The sequence below is a fragment of the Solea solea genome, chromosome 9 (genome assembly GCF_958295425.1).
Source record: "Solea solea chromosome 9, fSolSol10.1, whole genome shotgun sequence".
Taxonomy (NCBI): domain Eukaryota; kingdom Metazoa; phylum Chordata; class Actinopteri; order Pleuronectiformes; family Soleidae; genus Solea; species Solea solea.
In genome coordinates, this window is record NC_081142.1 from 10,743,824 (window position 1) to 10,759,252 (window position 15,429).

Here is a 15,429-nt window from a genome sequence, read left to right on the forward strand (position 1 = left end):
GTTATGGCTGAGAATCGACTTTAATCGGAAGACACCCACGATTGTCGAAAGGGAAATCTGGCCAATTCTCCTCTACTGTGGGGCAGGCATAAGTCAGTAAAGTCAGCAGTGAAATTGGCTCTTTGTTAACAGTGGACAGATGTGAGCAGCTCACTGCTTACCTCAACAGCAGCCTTGGCTCGCTCAAACTCTTCCTCCAGGGACTGATGTCTGGACAGGAGGGCACTGCCCCACCGCTGCTCCTTTGTTAGACGAGCCTGTCACACGCACACGCACACGCACACGCGCACACACACACACACACACACACACACACCAAACATTTCATAATATAAACATTTATGTGCAAATATAATCCTTAAAGCATACACACATTCAAAAAACACATAACAAACAACCAAGCACACATGTACACACACACACACACACACACACACACAGCATACATATGCCATCAGCCAGAGGGACAGACGGGCAGGGGGAGTGTGCAGGGTCAGCCGGCTCTGCTTTCTCAGGGATGAGTAAATGTCCCTGCCAGCCTCTGACATGCTTAGGAAGGCCAGCAGAACCATACTGTCAGCATCTCACCCCTCCATCCCCTCTCCACCCACCCCGCTCCACATCACAGGCACAAATATGAAGCATTGCTCTGCTGCGGAAATGAAAATCGATCAATTACATGCCCATGGTTTTGCATTATGAGTGTGCAGTGTGGTTTACACTTTCCACATTATACCTGCACATTTTTCCGCAAAGGGTAAATGACTTTGGGATTCTGTTTCATGCTAACATGTGATATGGCACTTTATTTTAAATTGCAGTGAATGTACTAAATGTGTTCCAGCGCTAGCAGATGCATTAGAGGAATCGACCAATCCACATGTGTAGAGTCGGCGGCTGCTGGGCACTCAGGCCAATCAGTACCTGTCACTGTTCCCATCTCTTCCGATGGTCATTATGTAAGATTAATTGAGGTTATGTAATCCCATTATTAACTGACTCGGATGACATTTTGTCACCAATTTTTTCCGATAACCGCATTTGTATTTACAAGACGGAATGTATGCAGAGTGTGCATGGGTTTTTCTCCATTAAGCAAATATGACTGAGAGTGGATGGTTGTTTGTCTCTATGTGTCCCTGTGATGACATAGGGTGAACCCTACCTTTCACCCTATGTCAGCTGGGATTGGCACCAGCACCCTGCGACCCTCATGTGGAGGATAAAGCAGTAGAAGATCAATGAATGAATGAATGAATGAATGAATGAATGAATGAATGAATGAATGCATGCATGCAGTTTACAATGATGTGTTGCATGAAGGAATTGCAGTAGCCTTGAGCTGTGTTGTTGAAGGAAAAATCCAACACAATTATTTTTGTTACTCTCTGGAACTCAACAAAATATATGACAGTCTCTTTCGTATTTAAATATAATGCATAAATGTTGCATATTATATGTCTAAATACCAGACAATAGGCAACGGCAACAACATTTTCCAAAACGTGAAAAATGTTACACGCAGGACTTTGTATTGCCGTTCAGAGACAGCAAGTCCTATGAAAAAATGCAGTTTGTGGGTTGGTTGGTATCATATACTGTAAATAAAAAGTGGATGTGGTCTTCTGGACGACAATGAGGAAGTACATTTATATTGAATAAGCCACCAGGGGGCGACTGTGCTGGAAAAGGAATGGAAGTCAATGGGAAAATGAGCCTACTTCTCCCTTGATTTATAATATCAGTAAACATTTTCCCTGAGGGGCAAGTGGTCTTACTTCCATGATTTCAATTTCTTAATTATGTTCCCATTCAGAGGAAAATTGCTCCATAGGTGCCTGGTTGCAGGTGGCGTCTGTGAACTGTGACGCCGGCCAAATTGCAATTGTTGAGGCTTCAGAGCACAGAGTTTCAGAGTACAGATTGAGTGTTTGCCACTTGGCCAGCATGTTTGCACTGTTTGCAACAGTGCCTCGGTCACGGGTACTTGGGCGGCGCATTGAAAGTTCTTGTATGGGAGCGAGAACTGCTCTGCTTAGCATTTGCAATTTGCACAAACGACTGCAACTTCTGGCTGTCTGCGTTGCATGGATGGTATAGACTTTGACACAAGCATAAGGCAAATAGTAGAGTACACAGCTGTGGAGCCAAAGATGGAAATCTCATGTTGTTATGTGAAAAGTACATTTTTGGTTGATTTTGAAACTGAGGTGAGACGTATTAATATGGCAGACCAGCTTAGCTTACATTACAAGTGGTTAATTTGATAAAATCTAATTTTAATACAGTCCATTTCGCCCAGTTCCATTCACATGTGGTGAGTGAGTGGATGCTGAGTGAGATTAGATTACTTTGCCATATCAGATATCATTTTGCTCAGAGGTGACTGCGTGTTTTCAGTCATTGCCCTGAAACTGTGGAATGAGCCTTTGCACACCAGACAGGACGACTCACTTCCTGTTTTTAAGTCCTCTTAGATAACACTTTAGCTTTTAACTTTGTTTGAGATTTACTTTTACTGTCTTTTATTGTTTTTACTTTTGTATTTTGTCATGTCTGTGTGCAGTACTTATAAATAAAGTTGGATTGAATTGGATTTACAAGGTCAAGAATAAATGTCATAACTCAAGTAATAACCAACACTTCATCTCTCCTGATGATGCATTTCAAGCTCTCATCACTGCACACTAATCTGAGGGTGGATTTCCCCTTTAATTTTAACTTTAGTGTTGTCTCTGTGTGTGTAAATCTCATGCAACAGGTCTCCCTTATTTACATGCATATGTGTGTGTGTGTAGGTAGTTGTCAAGTTGGAAAACTAAACCCACTCTTTACTACAGGATCTCTGTTAGTGACCTGCTGTGTAACTCCTGAGTAAAACAAATTTAGCCCGTTTGTTTGCCAATAACTTCCCTCTGTGTGGGAAAGCTATCTTTAATCCTAAATCTATTATTTATCAGTGGTGAAAAGATGATGTATGTCTAGCTGGTTTGAAGAGATCAACACTAATGGGTTCAGAGTAAAGCTGCTGCATAATTCAGAGGCTATTAATCTAATAATGGTGTCTAGAAACCAGACCCCTTATGCAAACCTACACAGAAACATCAACTCAGGAGGAAAGCATTTGACATTTGGACCTTGCAGCACCACAAAAACCAAATTCAAGGCCAACAGCATATCTGGACGTACTCAAAGGTGCGGCTTTGACTCGATGCATTTGCCTTTTTTTTGGTCATCATTTGAGATGATGCTGTTTTCTGGGTGCAAATGTAAAAGTCTTTCAATATATTATGAAAGGATGCATAGGTAGGCTTACATGTCTTCCACTAATATACTGCCTGTTGAGCTGAAATGGAAGAATTGGAGGTGTTAGGACAAAATGATGGGTAAACAATTACACAACAGGATGACTTATTAGAGACACACTTTATCATCAAGCTACATTAGCATGCGTTAACATGCAGTTGATAGATACGCGAGTTAAATTCATCATTTCATGAAATTAACCATCAGGCAGAACAATGTGTTTGAGTTGTTTGTCGCCTTCTCACCCTAAATGCAATCAGGGGCATGCAGTAATGATAACTGCCTGCTCCCGTCATACTGAGCACTTACTTGAGATGCTAGGGCAGACTCCGGCTCCACTTTAGTGTTTGATTCCAAGGAGCTTTTATTTGATGACTCCAACTGAGTTTTACAGTCAATGCTCCTAAAGGAGAAGAGACGGGAAGGTGGGATTAGTCATGTGCATTGAACTCAACCTGGTAGAATGAGACATTTACTCTCTGCACACACTTCTAAATTCATATCTGCACAACAAACAATCAAACAGTTAGGCTTAGGGGACAAGTTATGTTGCGTTTGTGTCTTGTGTTTCAAGTTATTTTTCTTTCTCTAGCTTTAATTGAGGGCTTAATTGGATTAGCTTAATCAGCATTGTGTGAACTCATTTGACAATGCTTTGATTGTAAAAGTAACGTGCTAAAATATCACTGGTTGATATTTTGTGCCACTGATGCCTGGTGAGGATACTGTAATACCTACCACAGAAATTCATTGGACGAATTTTTGGATGACCGGCGTCTTTCCAGCTTCCATTTTCTGTTTCCATTTCTCTCTGTGTTTGGGTTCAACTCTTCCCATTTATCCAACGGTGAAACAATGGTCACTAGTGATGGATATAAAATAAAGAAATCATAAAAAGTTAAAATTCAAATTTCACTTGTAAAATATCAACTATCCTTGTTTATTAAGTTGGAGGAATACTCATAGTTTTAGGATTCCGTTTATTTTTATTTTGCAGTGTTATTATGCAACATAGCTTTTATGACAAACAAAACCTTTAAACTGTTTTCCCTATGACAACTGTATTGTGACAGGAACAATACCGGAGTCAAATAGTGCTGTGGCTCCGATTCTGCTCAGATTTCTAAAAACATTTTGCAGTGGAGTTATAGTCCGTCTCACTGACATAAATTATTCACCACATTGTAGTTTGACACACTCTTCCTAATTAGTTCTCACTTTAGACTTCAACCTTTTCAACTGACAAACACTGAAGTAATTGGCTGATTCCTCTTAATGTTTTTATTATTTATTTATTTTTTTTAAAAATGATCCCTTTCGTTACGGTGAACTGTCTTTGTTGTTGGAAGTGAGTTGTGAGACTTTAAGTTTGAAAGAAACTGAGGGAGGTGGTTGGGGTGATAAAGCAGGGTTTTTCTCGATGCTTATCCTTCTCTTATGCCAAATGAACATATTAAGGATTGTACATTAGGTTACTGCTTTATGAAACCTCAGAAGTTATGTGTCATGTGCTCTCTGTTCTCTTAAATCAGCTAACTTGGCCTTTGAATCTTCCTAAAAGGAAATTTAGTTTATTGCACTTTTGTGATTTATGGAAATATTATCAAAATTTTGCAGACCTCCTCTACCCAAGTCAATCGATGCTCTCTCTGGGATTCTCATCGGTCTTGTATGTTCAACTTCCACCTGGATCAGCTCTGTCTCGTCTGTTTTCTTCCTGTGTGGGTTGTTCTTCTGTCCGTCACTGTGCGATGTTAGCAGACTCTTCCTGTCCTTACTGTTCCTCCTCTCGCTGGGTTCACTGAGGTCCAGCAGGTCCAGTGTTGAAGACAGAACTGGGGGGGAGATAACACTAGGTCAGCTTCTCTCTTTTGTAGATCTAGACTGATAGATAAGAACATTCAACAAACCCACATTGTCTAAAGCTTTGTGAAAATGAAACAGCATTATATAATTGTTGCTTAATATAATCAAATATATTTTATATGGCTTTAGAGGTTTCACTGAAGAGTGCTGAACCAAAAATCCAATAAAAATCCATGTTGAAAAAATTAGAGGTAGCAGACATAAATATGATTTATGTAAATCAGGACATAAATCATATTTCTAATTTATTTGACACACATCACAAACGAAAACGTATGCTTTTCGGCACATAGTAACAAATGATGTTTTCTGAAAATGGCTTTGGAGACAGTGGTGAAAAGATTTGCCCTAAAAACCCAGCATTTCTTTGTCATTGTAATACGACAGAGCAACAGGTTTCACTTATTGCACTGCATGGTGCATTTTGATCTACATCTTCAGTGACACAGAGAGTTGAGCTGTCAAGGAAACTTAAACTGTCACGATGTTGCCCCCTGAGTGCACATCCACAAAATGTGACGCTGCTCTTTTCAGAGAATCTAAATATACTTGTGGCCACAGTTTGGAGCCAATCCCAGCTGACACAGGGTAAAAGGCAGGGTTCAATCTGGACACGTCACCAGTCCATCGCAGGGTCAACATACAGAAGTTTATCTCTGCATGTTCCACTCCCATACCCATACCCACACCCACGGTCAATCCAGAATATGTCCAGCCAACCTAATCTGCATATTTTTAGACATTGGACAAGGAAGTCGGAGTATCCGCTGAGAACCCACATGCACGTGGTGAGAACATGTGAACTTCACACATAAAGACCCACGAACAAACCGGGATCCTGCATCGCCACATGGACCACGTGCTAAAATCACTTTGTATAATCAAGTCATCTCATCAGCTCAGTGAAGACGTCGACAGACGATGATAATGAGACAGGGTCAAGCTCAAAGAGGATGGTATTTTGACTGTTGGATTTGAGCTTTTCTGTCAACATTTGGCATTGTATGAAAAACAATTATTTTGATTATTTAGGGACCGCTAAAGTGTCTTAGTATGCTGACTGTATCTGCTGTGCAATGGAGGTTCACAACTACAGAAAGAGTTGTGCATGATTGGTGTGCTACTACTTCATGACAACCAGCTGAGAGGATTTGTTGACTGAAATGTCTGCGTAATTACAGAGTATGCTCGTCTCCCATGCCCTGTGCTCTTTCGAACAAAAGGATAATTAGAAATCAAGCAAGACACTTTTTGGGAGGCAGATTACCTGAAGAGTTTCTGTCAAAAAAAAGGGTCACAAGCTGCTCATGCTTATGAAAAGGCAATGTACCAAAATTGTTTCTGCACCCTTGAGTCTTCTTGAAATGATGAGACTGGGAAGACAAATAGAGTTTCCCCATCAACCTGACATCTTAGCTCACTACTTGTATGTTGTAAATTTAGTTAATGGATGATGTGTTGCTGTGTTTTGGGCTCTGGACTGATACTGAGCAGTCAGTCATGTGAATGTGAGCGTTGAGCACGACAAAAACATGGTGTCGTGAGAATGCGGGAACGTCATACAGTACCTCAAAAGCATTTTGAACTATTCTAAATTTAGTATGTTTTTGGAAGACAAATATTACAATAAGCTGATTTACATGAATCCGCTTTAAAGAGTGAAGTGGTTACAGCTGATGAGTCTTTATTATTATGTGTACGGAACCACTGTGTCGGAGCGAAGTGCTGAAAAAGACAACTGAGTGAGTGAGTGAGACTATTTTTTGTTAATAAGGGCAATGATCTCATAGTTCAGTTGCACAGCAGAGAGAGCGAGTGCACAGTGTAGGTCTCATGTGGATTAGCATATTTAAGATGGTACTTATCATTCATTATTGATTTTCTTTTGCTTGCTAATTCCTGTTTAGTGTTATTCAGTGCTGGAGTCTGAGCCAGTCGATCACAGTGAGAAAACAGCCTGACGGACATATAAGCGTCACGTCCTTAGACTGAGGGAGGAAACCAAATAAAGGTTTGGACAGCATGCAAACTGTGTTAAGATGTTAAATAAACCATAGCTAGGATTAGAGATTAAAATCTACTGGTATTTTCAAGATTTGATTACAAAACAATAATCTCTATGTCAGAAGTTTCCTTGGACAACATAGTGTGCTTAATGATCCATAAATAAATGATGAGTGACACATTTACTTCCACAACAGAAACATATTTGTGAAAGCAGAAAAATAAAAATAACTGAATGCCTCTAACAGCAGTGTTTAATACACAATTATTGCAGTCTAGCATTAGTGAAGTGCACCCACACATGTATGCATCTACAGTGAAATACTGAGAATAACAACATTGTTGGCTGAGACAGGCACGGTAGAGTACAGTGACTGTAGAGCCTCTGTCCTTTTTTTGACACACCAACATTCATACATTTACTCTTTTACAGTAAAAATACACTTTTTTTTCCTGCAGTGATTCAAAATAGTTCAGGAGAATAAAAATGCATGTTAGGATTGGAAAAATGAGACTGACATGACTGGTTATATTGGGCCTACGTCATATAAAGCAGGAGCAGCAGGAGGAGAGATTCCCACAACATTCCTCCACACTTTACCCGATTGAATCAACACATTCAGTGGCCAGTATGACAACGACACATGTCAGCTATGCAGTCGCCCTCTGCGAATACTAAATTCAAAAGATGATACAGCTCCGTGATCTAAGTCCCAGTCGTGTGGAAACCAAGGTGACACTCAGCATTTCCTAACACCTACTCTGACCCAGTTGACTTATATCAATATGATGAATATATTCATTGGCATACACATTTCACATGTTCTCCACTGATGTCGGGACCGTCCTCTTGTGTGTTTACAGTAAACAGTTAATATTCATCAAGTCTTGATGAATATGAAACACCTGACATACTTGTCACTCCACTAGGGAGACAAAGGACACACATGAAAACACTGGATATGTGTGGATTAATGAGGTGACAGCAGCCTTCCTCAAATAAATACATCAAATAAACAGAGAACTGCTTTCTATATGGTTTAATACACTTTGATGCTTGAGTGGCACATCCCTTTGTTCCTCAGCAATAGCTTAATTGAACCAGCTGGAAATAAGAGATAAGATCCACCCACTGTTGTTGATGTGTCCAGTGAACACAAATGCATCTTCATTTTTGTCGATTGTTTTTCATTTTTGTTTGGTGGAAATTCTGTTTCAGTGACTATTGTCATGGAAATTTTGTCTAGTCAAACATGACAAGTTGTGTTTTTTTTCGTGTAGTTAACAGGTTGCTTTTGGCAAAACAGACACCCTGTGGTTTTAGAAAACAAACTCAAGTGCAGACAAAGGAGAGATTTGTTTTTCCTCCATTTTTTTGGTCAGCTTCACCTGATTCGCTGACTCCCTTACCTATACCTATCCTATAAACAATACACAGTGGGGACATTTTAGCAAAGTGAGGACAGGGGCTGGTCCTTACATCTTCTGGCTTTTTGGGGGTTGGGTTAGGGTTAGAATTGGGTTTAGGTTGGGGCTATGGTAAAGGTTAGGCTTAGGCACTTAGTTGTGATGGTTAAGGTTAAGAATGCGGCCGAATGAATTATAAGGTCCTCACTATGAATTAATCGAAAGTGTGTGTGTGTGTGTGTGTGTTTAGTGAAAATGTTATTTTCTGTCTTCTCCTGCTGAGCTGAGCCTCAGGCAGACAGAGAGGACAGAGAAGCTACAGTGACCAGAAATGACAGCGAACTGTGGATAGAAAACTGTCTTCACAGTTTTTCTCAGTACTCAGTTGAAATCTTTTGAATCGTTTGTGAAAGTTGTACTAAACTGTAAGAGTGAGCGGGCAAGTGAGCCAGAAAGGATCTGGACCCACAGTATCTGATTTGCTGATAAACAGGAAACAAGAAGGAGCCTCCATTACAACTGATGTAGCATTTTCTATTAATGATCGTGCACATAAATGTTTAATTATGTTACTTCACTTCAGGAAGCAGCGTGCAATGTGTCATTCATATGCCTCATTAACTGCCACAGTATGGTGTCAGAGAGCTGTTTCTCTATACGCTGCAGTGGAAGTGTCCAAATTCCACATTTTGACAAAAAATAATGATGTCAATTTTGTCATCCGCCCATTTCCATGTTGGTTCGCACAGACCCTACGACGATGAACGCCAGTGCACCTTCAATTTGAGTGTGAACTATATGTGCTGACTACGCATGGTCCCCTGAAGCATAACACATCCCAGTCGCAGTGTTGTTGTTGTTGTGCTCAAAAGAGACAAAGAAGACAGTAACCATGGAAACTTGCTTGAATATAAATGAGGAGGCAACAACAAATGTACAACTCAGAGCTCAAAGAATACACAGACTTACAAAAGAGGGTAAACTACTGAGAATTCACCTGAAAATAAAAAATGGAATGGATTGAGTATGCATGCAAGGAATATGAGGCTTGAAGGGAATGAAGGGAATCACGGGCAAGCACATGCATCTGGAAATGCCTCTTTGTGGACACAGAACGTGAGAAGTATGACCCCGACTTAAGAGCATCAGCAAAAGAAACATGTCTCCGCTAAACACATAACTTAAAACGCATGAAAAATCACTGTACAGTACCTGCTGTGTTAGAAGTCACTGGGCGGGAAACCCCATCACACTTTGTCTCGCAGAGGAAATCGTCAATGGAAGGGCTTAGGAGTGGACGGCTCTCTTGTTGCTCACTGACCAGCTGTAAGGACAAGGAGACAAGACAATGTTTCTGTGAAACCAACGTCACAACCTCTGGTCCCTGTGGATACTGACATGTGACCTGCACAAGACAAGGGTTTCAACATCTATCTGTCCTTTATTCAGGAAGATAACACACATTTCAGCTTGTTTGCAGCACATAAATTATTTTTTATTAATACAGAAAGAATAGAATAGAATCCACCTTATTCCTGGAGAAACTATTATGGGCAGCTGCGTGGCTGCAGGAATGCACTGTTCCTGTTCCTGCAGTTTTTTAAATCACCCAGTGTTGAAAATGAAACCCAGGCTTGGTGATGTGAGACACTCTCGCTTGGCTCTTGATTTGCATTAAAACAAATTAAAACAAGTCCCACCCCTTTTTACAAAACCCAACTGACCTTACTGCTGTGTAAATACTGAAACACCTCGCAAACAATCGCATTGTTCCAGTGTGATACTTACACACAGTAAAGCAGCAATTTAACTACTGATATTTAACTTAATTATGTTAACACTAACTGTATCCTGACTAAATTGTCACTTTTGGTGGTAATACTGCAAAATGTACTGCGTAGAAGAAGGCATCATAACAGATGATGTTCCAACATGTTAAATTTCACAGTTGCTCTTGGTGTTTAGTGTCCAATTACCACAGAAAATGCTGGTTCTGCTTCAGTGACAGGATGCGCCAGAAGCTGCACCCATATGCAAGTTATCATGTGCCATGGGAATAAGGTGGATGGAAGATGTGAGACTAACTCCACACAATGCCTGATTTTGAAAAGTGCCAAGAAGTGTGCAGGGAGCTGTGAGTGAGAGGGGTGGAGATGGAGTGGACAGGGAGCACTGCAGGGGATGTGGTCTTCTGTACAATGTAGATGTAGCCATTTTGAGTGTGATAGCCTTTTTTTTTGACGTTGAGGACTTTTCTCTTCCCGCTACTCTACTCAATCAATGCAACTCACACATTCCGCTCTCTACTCTCCACAACGCCCTCCATCCACTCTGCTCTCTACTCCCCTCGACTTTGAATGAGCCAGTTTTCATGTCAGGGATGGGCATGAGGTTAGTCAGAAAAGGATGGTTGGAGATGAAAAAGCAAGTAAAAAAAAAAAAAAAGAGGATGGTACACCAGACCCTGGTAAATATCGAAGGCAGTAGCTGGTGCCAAAGAGACAGTGGATGCATATAGTTTTGATACAATACAATATGTATAGTATATTTCAAATACTCAACACTACATTGTCAAGATTTGGACCTCTGAATAAACAGCATTAGCCTACTAGATATCCATATACATCCATTTTCATCTGAAGAAAAGTAGTTTTTAAATTGACCATTTTGGTGTGTGAGTGACTGGGGCTTATAGTTATGTTGTCTTGCTTGAACTAATACTTGAGTAAATGGAGATGCATCAATCCAGAAGCCAGCATGTGATGTATCTCAAGTCAAATAATTCCCTTTAAATCTCTCCAATCAATAAGAATATGTTACTAACCTGGAATATGTTTTACAAGCAAAACTTATGTCTGCACAGATTTCTGATTTGAACTAGTCAGATAAATCTGGTTAAGCGTGTTCTCCTTGTAAATGTATTTTATCCAGCAACGTAAATTCTTCAGAACTAAAGCCTGTTTAAATAATATGAAGAATGAGTTCGTAAGTCTCTGTCAATATTACATTTTTATTTTGTTTATTTGTTGTCTTTGTCTCCATGTTAAACCAAGCCTTTATGTGGTGTTGCTGCAAAAAACACATATTTGTGTCATGTTGTGTGGTTTACAAAAGAATAAATTAAAAAAGTTTTGAAAGCAGCTAAATTGGCGCACAAAGAACTCTGGAATAAGGTCAGATGTGAAGGATTCACCAGATGTATCCTTCGGCTAAACATTCCTCTCTTGCTGCAGATCAGTTTACTTTCTGTCATTCCTCCACACCCACCAGCTTGATTACTTTCACCTGTGCTCGATTAGCCACACCTGCAGTATTAAGTCTTTCTTCATCAGTTTGTCCAGTTACCAAATAACCTTCCAGCCTTTTTCATGTTTAGTGTCCAGTGTATGACCCCTAGACTTGTGATTTGTTTATCTTTGCTTATTCAGACTGCCTGCCCTTGTACTAAACCTTTTTTTCTTAATCAGTAAACAACTATTGTAAAACTATTACTTTCTACAAACCACACCTGAGTGTTCGTCCTGCTCCACTGCATGCAATAATAACAGTCACCAAAAAGAGAACCAGTCTAAAAAAAAACAATCAGTGTCTCCTGGAAGGTAAATGCTTTACAATTATTGCTTATAACACCTTCCAATTCATGGGAAATTATATTTACCATTCCCATGATGCACCAATTTGCAGGCTTGCCAGTGCAGCTGCAGAGCAGGTCTTTTCTGGTTCATTATTGATAGCCTGAAGCCATTACACAGTGGGTGCAGCTGGTCAGAAATCTGTCAACCACTGTGTCATAATTTGGAGGTTTGTGCCATAGAGGTCTGTGCCACAGACACTGCTGTCAGCATGTGTAACATGTAAATAAAAAGGAAAACATTTCCATTGTTGCTCTCTAGGATGTGCTTGCAATCAGAATTTTAATGAAGGTGCTAAAAGTTTAATTACCGAGCATGGAGTGGACTGTGAAAACCTGCCATATGCTTCACATTGATGTTGTCTCCATAGCATATCTACACTGTGCAGCACACTCACACATTCAAAGTACATCCAGTGTTTCCCTGTGGCTTTGGGATGGTCTGATTTGGCAAGGACAAGACTAACTTCCCTAACATCAGTGGCTGCCAACATCCTCACTGTCATAAATACTTCTTTAAAAAGTAATATAGTGCATAACGTCTGGTGATTTTTGCTGCTATTGTTATTATTACGTTGTTATTCCGCCTCCGTTTGGTTTTTGTGAACATCTGTGATTACACGGCAGGGGCAGACGGGGCCAAGAAGTTTTTATGCCCTCTGAGTTTTTTGAGCAGTCGAAGTTACTTCTGAAACTTTTTGTGGGAGCTTCTCTGTGTTTTCAGTTATACTCTTACTACACTAGCGAAAGGTTGCTGTTGCCTCCGTCTGGCTTGACGGTCTTGAGCACGGCCTTGATCAGTCCCTGTGAACATTGCAGGAATGTCACTGGGATGGGACGATCAACGATTCTTTCTCTGAATTTAACCCATCCTCTACTAGAAACCTTCCTAGAATTAGGAGCAGCGCCCAGGGAGCAATGGGGTTTGGGTATCTTGCTCAAGGGTACCCCAGCCCTTTTTTGACCTGATGGGGACTTGAACCGGCAACTCTCTGGTTACAAGCCAAGTTCCATTTCCACTTAGCCATTGGGTGCCCAAATCAAAGCTTTGGTCAGTGATACATTTATTTCAGGTTTGAGGTTGGCACCATGACACAAACATAACTACAAGATTCCACTTTAGTTGGTTTGTTGATAAAGGTACGTGTTACTGCAACATATATTTTAACGACAGTTGTAACAAACAAAACCATTTCCCAACGGTATGACCACTCACAGCCCACCCACAGGACCTGCTCATCCCATCAGGGAGCCGCGGTCCACACTGCCAGACAAACACTTACTATCATGTTTTGATTAATACATGCACTATATACTGTTTTCTGAAATGAATTTCTAAACTATATCATTTCTGTTTATAAGCAATTTTTTAGCAATTAATGTGGTCATAAATTATCAAGATAATAAGAATATTTTTAAGCTGTTAAATTAGTCCAAAGAAAACGAGCTGAATATTATGAATTATTTACTTCTTTGCTGCACTAGGAGAGAAAAGAAACTCATAAGTTTATGCAAACAAATAATATCCGGAGAAGGGTCATTACTTTGTTGACTGAGAGTCTGTGCTGTGCAGCAAAAATGCTGACCCAGCACAGATAATTAGAGTCTGTGCTGTTCTGGTGTCAGAATAAAGTTTTTTTTGTATCATGGGAAGTTGCACAGTGTGAAGTAGCCTGATTTCACCCTCTGCTACTGCCAGCGCATGCATTCTCACCCATTCTGGACTCTAGCCACAAATCATAGAATGAGAGTACACCGTGGTGGACTTGTTGTTAAAGGTCAAATCTATTGAATGATTTATGTGCTCGTTCAAGAAAAACTGTAATTGAGTCTGACTGGGGGTTTCACTATTGTTAAATCAGTTACACTTGCCAGTGTGGCAAGTACAATACATGCTTCCTTTCACCATAAACACATTACCACTTGCTTTCAAGGGAAGAACTGTGTCATCTAAAGCGAGTTATGCTCCTTTAATTATGATTTTTATCTATATAGTCAGCTCAAACTCTATATAGGTAGAAGTCATTTAACCGACAGATCCAGCTCTAGGGGGGAGAAGTATGCTATTAAGTACTTCCCCTCTTTTATTAGGGTTGCTCTAAGACTCAGCTTCCACTGAACTGTCATCAAATATGTACTATGTTGTATTTACATTTCAATAGTTAACGAGCGCTAGAACATGATTAGAACGTGTCACTAGTTCGTTAAGAATCAGCTGTTTATCATGGATGACCGATCGTCCTACGCGATGTTCGTATTCTCGTAGCAGCCTCCGCATTAAAACCACTTGATGCTCAGCTTCAACTGTTCTCTATGGGACAGCACAGAATAGGTTTGGACAAATGCGGCAGAGATTTTCGCTTCTACGGAAGCTCAGCTTCTCTGGGAGTTACTGGATCAGTGGGCGGGTGCAGGCTGCATTATGATTTTGATTGACAGCGTTGCCAAAACATACACAACAGCGGAGCCTTTTCCACCTCAGTCCTGTGTGGATGAAATCCGTAGACAAATCATCAATATAGCCCATTTTCATTTGTACATATACACTGTAAATAAAAATGCTATTATAGCATTTCAGTTTTACATGATCATGTTTCCTTGTTCTAGTTATTTGTTTCATTCATGTAAGAATTTATGTATAAATACCTGGGCCTGAAATGAGCTTCCCCTGTTTCACTGTGGTACTGAAGAAAGCCTTCCTCAAACTAAATAATATTCTTTTACTGTCACTGTTTTAGCCAAACATGCAAACACTACAAACATTCAAACAACTAAAAATGAGTGGTGTTCAGCTCACTGATTGGTATGCTCCCAAATATGCAAACGCTGTGCACTGACAGGTGAAGTGATTAGCAATTAGTTAGGGCTGAAATTATATTTCTATTAACTGATTATTTGAACTGATGCGTAAACTAAGATAGTAAGTTTTCCAATAACATCATGATGTTAGTATCCAGCAATAGTTCTGTATGTGTCAGTGACCTCACAGGAGTGTGGCTGTTGACACTTTCAGTAAATAAAGCCAATAACTGTTGTAGGTCATGTAGGGGAGGAAATATCTACTGCCAAGTAACAATCTCTCCCCAAGAAGTATTCTGTCTTTCCGGCGTTAGCAAGAGGTTTTCCAAAGTAAAGTAAAGTATAGTGAATATTTATTCAATCTGACTCCATTTAAACAACAATTAACTTTACTTTTAAATATTGTGGGAATTAAA

The 15,429-nt window shown here is 40.1% G+C and overlaps 1 protein-coding gene across 3 annotated transcripts in view; it reads right to left on the minus strand.

Annotated features, from left to right (window-relative positions):
* The window catches only part of pex5la (peroxisomal biogenesis factor 5-like a), a 76,062-nt gene that overhangs the window by 18,524 nt on the left and 42,109 nt on the right, over window positions 1-15,429 (minus strand). For 2 of the 3 annotated variants that reach the window (XM_058637377.1, XM_058637375.1), the window contains 6 exons: window positions 9,796-9,907; window positions 4,926-5,141; window positions 4,045-4,168; window positions 3,616-3,709; window positions 3,317-3,346; window positions 162-257 (listed from right to left, as the gene is read on the minus strand). In XM_058637377.1, coding sequence (XP_058493360.1) covers window positions 162-257; window positions 3,317-3,346; window positions 3,616-3,709; window positions 4,045-4,168; window positions 4,926-5,141; window positions 9,796-9,907 — 672 coding nt within the window. The remainder of the gene's footprint in view (window positions 1-161; window positions 258-3,316; window positions 3,347-3,615; window positions 3,710-4,044; window positions 4,169-4,925; window positions 5,142-9,795; window positions 9,908-15,429) is intronic. The other variant, XM_058637376.1, reaches the window with a different exon arrangement.